A 3,398-nucleotide genomic window follows, 5' to 3' on the forward strand; every position below is an offset into this window, starting at 1 on the left:
TTTTTTAATTGACCAAAAAAAAAAAAAAAAAAAGATAAAAGCATTAGAAATATGTTGAAATTTCATAAATTATTTTTATGAAAGATTTATATTTATAAAATAAGTTTTATTATTTATATTACTTGTTAAAAAAAGCTTCACATTTAAAACAAAATTCTAAATATATTTTCTGACACACATACAGATATGTTGCTAAAAATACAGGCCGTTCTGGCAGGGCAACCAAAAATCCAAAGAACTGACCCAGATTGGGCCTGCAAAAAAAAATAAGAATCTTCTCCTAGAGTTGTGTATCTGCTCAACATTGTTTTCTCAATTACATCCCTCTGTCTTCCTCTCCAGAGGTTTTTGGTTGCAGCGTCTTATTTTAGAAACTTCTCATTAGCCACCTCTACTCCCCTGTGAGGACAGTGAGACATAGAGACGTGTGAATGAGCTCTCTGAGTGAGTGTGAACATCACTTTTAGGAGAGGGTGAGGATTACAGAACAAAATCATTTGGGTGTGTGTATTTGCATGTGAATAGTGTATTAAATAAATGTGGATAAATGCAATATTGGTCCCTCAAATGTCCTGAACCTCTCTCACACTGGCTCTAGGTCATCGCACCATCATTACCGTCGATCCCTGTGAGAGTGTGTGTGTGTGTGTGTGTGTGTGCATCTCTCGCAGCCATCCTGAGAGAGACTGACCTTTCTATGTAGACGGGCCGATCAAACTTGAACAGAACATAGTCTCCAGCCATTGGAGTAATGGCCCAGAAAAAGTCCTCGCCCAAGTATGTCTTCTCAAGTGTATGACCTTGATACACTTTTAGAGAGGTGGACACCTCCGCCGGCGGGTTCACATGAATCTTATGCAGCAGAGGTTTCAGGAAGTCTTTATCCTGACAGAGCACAAGACAAAGTTAACAGGAAGTGCAGCTGATGGCCGGACTGATTTATAACAGTCCTTAACAGTAAAAACAGCAAGCGAAATTGGGTAAAAGGTCAGCTATTCAAGAAAAAAAGACACTTGGGTACAAGAAAACAGGATAACAGGAAGTCAAAGCAAGTTTGCAATGGAAGAGAATCAGGACTTTTAACAGCTAGAGGAAAGATTTGACAGTTGTGCAAGGTCATGAAAAGCCAGTAATAACATCCATCTCAGATGATCAGATCACAAGCGGTTTAACCGGGTTCCAACATGTTTTGGATAACAATCACTAAAACTACATTTGTAGTGTAAACAATAATGTGTCCTGAATAACAAATTAATGACTTGCTTGTCAAACATCCATTATGCTAAAACAAGGGTTTAAACTTCGCTGGTTAGGTCACCCAAGATGGATGTTTATACCAGGTGTAAACAGTGCCTAACACTCATGACTTAAGAGTTACCGTGAGTTTCTGGATTTTCCCAGCGAGGGAGGAGTGTAGGCCTACGTGCTGAAACAAAGAGGGCCTGAAACGAATGCGCAGACTCGACTTCTGTCTCTCACAGTGTTTCTGGAAAGAAAAAGAATGAGGAAGCCAAGTTAGACTGTGAGAATGACGTAATACAAATAGAGTTAAAAATAAAGAAATACAGATAGAGACATAACGTGTCTGTTTGTAGAGAGAAAGAAAGATCTAAAAAAACAAGTTCCTGTTCTGCTCCGCTCAAGGAGTGTGAAAAGCCTCTCACTGATGCACCACAGCAGAGGAGAGTTCAAGGTCACAGAAACACACTTGCAGTCAGAGAGTATTCACTTACGGCATCTTTCTCTGGGTTGCATACTTTGACCCAGAGTATGTGATCCAGGAGCCAATCAATGGGCTTCTCCTTATAAAACATGAAGATAAACTCCACAATAAGATTTAGATCTGGGGCTTGGAACATCTTACCTGAGAGCGACAAAAAAAAAATTTATAATAATAATGCATTAATTTAAAAAAAGACTACCAGTCAAAAGTTTGGGGTTGTAAAGACTTTTTAATGTTTTTGAAAGATGTTTCTTATTCTCACCAAGGCTGCATTTATTTGATAAAAATACAGTAAAAACTGCAGTGTTAAAAATAAATATATTTTATATATTTTCAAATGTAATTTATTCCTGTGATCCAAAGCTGAGTTTTCAGCATTACTACTTCAGTCTTCAGTGTCACATGATCCTTCAGAAATCACTCTAATATGCTGATTTGGTGAAAAAAAAAACATTTCTTTTTATGATCGTCTGCTTAGTATTTTTGTGGAAACAGCATTTTTTTCAGGAAGTTCAAAAGAACAGCATTTATTTCAAATAGAAATATTTTGTAACATTCTAAATATTTACTGTCATTTTGGATTAATTTAATGCATCCTTGCTGAATAAAAGTATTAATTTATAAAAAAAAAAATGTACACACACATATACAAACATATATATATATATATATATGAAAAGAAAGTCTTAAAGAAAACTTAAATGAAAATTCTGTCATCATTTACTCGCCCTTATGTCTTTCTAAACCTGTTCTTTCTTCAGAGGGACACAAAGGGTGAATATTTATGCAGCTCAAATTATATAGACTAGATATTGATAAGATATTTAAAAATAAAGATATTTAAAATATAGAAGTCACACCAATGAAGCCCAGCTGTGAAAACTCAAGGATCATCCAGTCCTCAGTGGCGAGTTGTAGAGCAAAGTTTTTCATGGTGGCAAAATAGTTGGGCTTGGCAACGATGTCATCCTCTAACTGTTAGAACAACAGGAAACAGTTATGAATCATACAGAACAGCTCATAAACCAGATCTGCTTTGACACAAGCTGCACCTACTAAAAATATCACATCTAATTAACAATCAACCTGGAGAAAGAAAGAAAAAAAAAGAAGAAAAAAAAAAAACTTCACACATTCGCTCTTGCCACCAACAGAAGCACAGAAAAACACTAAGGCCCTGTCCCAAATCACACCCTAAACCCCTCGCTGTCTTCTTCTGAGTCTACAATTTGGTGACGTAATGCCGCTTTGACTGTCAGTTATTACATTATGAGTTGCTACAAAGTCTGCTGCGGAGCTCGCCTAGCGAGGGCGCATAGCGGCCACAAAGCAGGCACTCGTGAGCACCCTTCTGAAAGCTAAAATGACAAATGGGACACTCTACGGTCTCATGGACTTAACGGCATGCGGTGGCCATTGTAAGTCCGCAAGACCGCAAATGCATGTGAAGTGTGCCATTTGGGACAGAGCCAAAGTTAAAGCATGTTGTCCTATAACCTAAGTAACTTGAGTTCCAAAAAAAGACATGAAAGCAATACCTTTCCCCTCTCCTAAGAGAGCACAGCGTGTATTGAGAGCACAAAGACATGGAGACACTAGAGAGATTTATTGGCACGGCAAAGAAAAAATGAAAGCAAAAAAAAAAAAAAAAAAAAATTAAAAAATTCAGTACAGT

The 3,398-nt window shown here is 37.2% G+C and overlaps 1 protein-coding gene across 1 annotated transcript in view; it reads right to left on the bottom strand.

Annotated features, from left to right (window-relative positions):
• LOC107676492 (alpha-1,3-mannosyl-glycoprotein 4-beta-N-acetylglucosaminyltransferase A-like) overlaps positions 1–3,398 on the bottom strand; it is a 26,282-nt gene that overhangs the window by 9,804 nt on the left and 13,080 nt on the right. Inside the window, exons 5-8 of the mRNA XM_016471050.1 lie at positions 2,584–2,698; positions 1,734–1,864; positions 1,379–1,486; positions 692–885 (exon numbers count right to left, since the gene is read on the bottom strand). Of these exons, the coding sequence (XP_016326536.1) occupies positions 692–885; positions 1,379–1,486; positions 1,734–1,864; positions 2,584–2,698 (548 nt within the window). The remainder of the gene's footprint in view (positions 1–691; positions 886–1,378; positions 1,487–1,733; positions 1,865–2,583; positions 2,699–3,398) is intronic.

This window comes from Sinocyclocheilus anshuiensis, unplaced genomic scaffold (genome assembly GCF_001515605.1).
Source record: "Sinocyclocheilus anshuiensis isolate Anshui unplaced genomic scaffold, SAMN03320099.WGS_v1.1 scaffold1126, whole genome shotgun sequence".
Classification (NCBI taxonomy): domain Eukaryota; kingdom Metazoa; phylum Chordata; class Actinopteri; order Cypriniformes; family Cyprinidae; genus Sinocyclocheilus; species Sinocyclocheilus anshuiensis.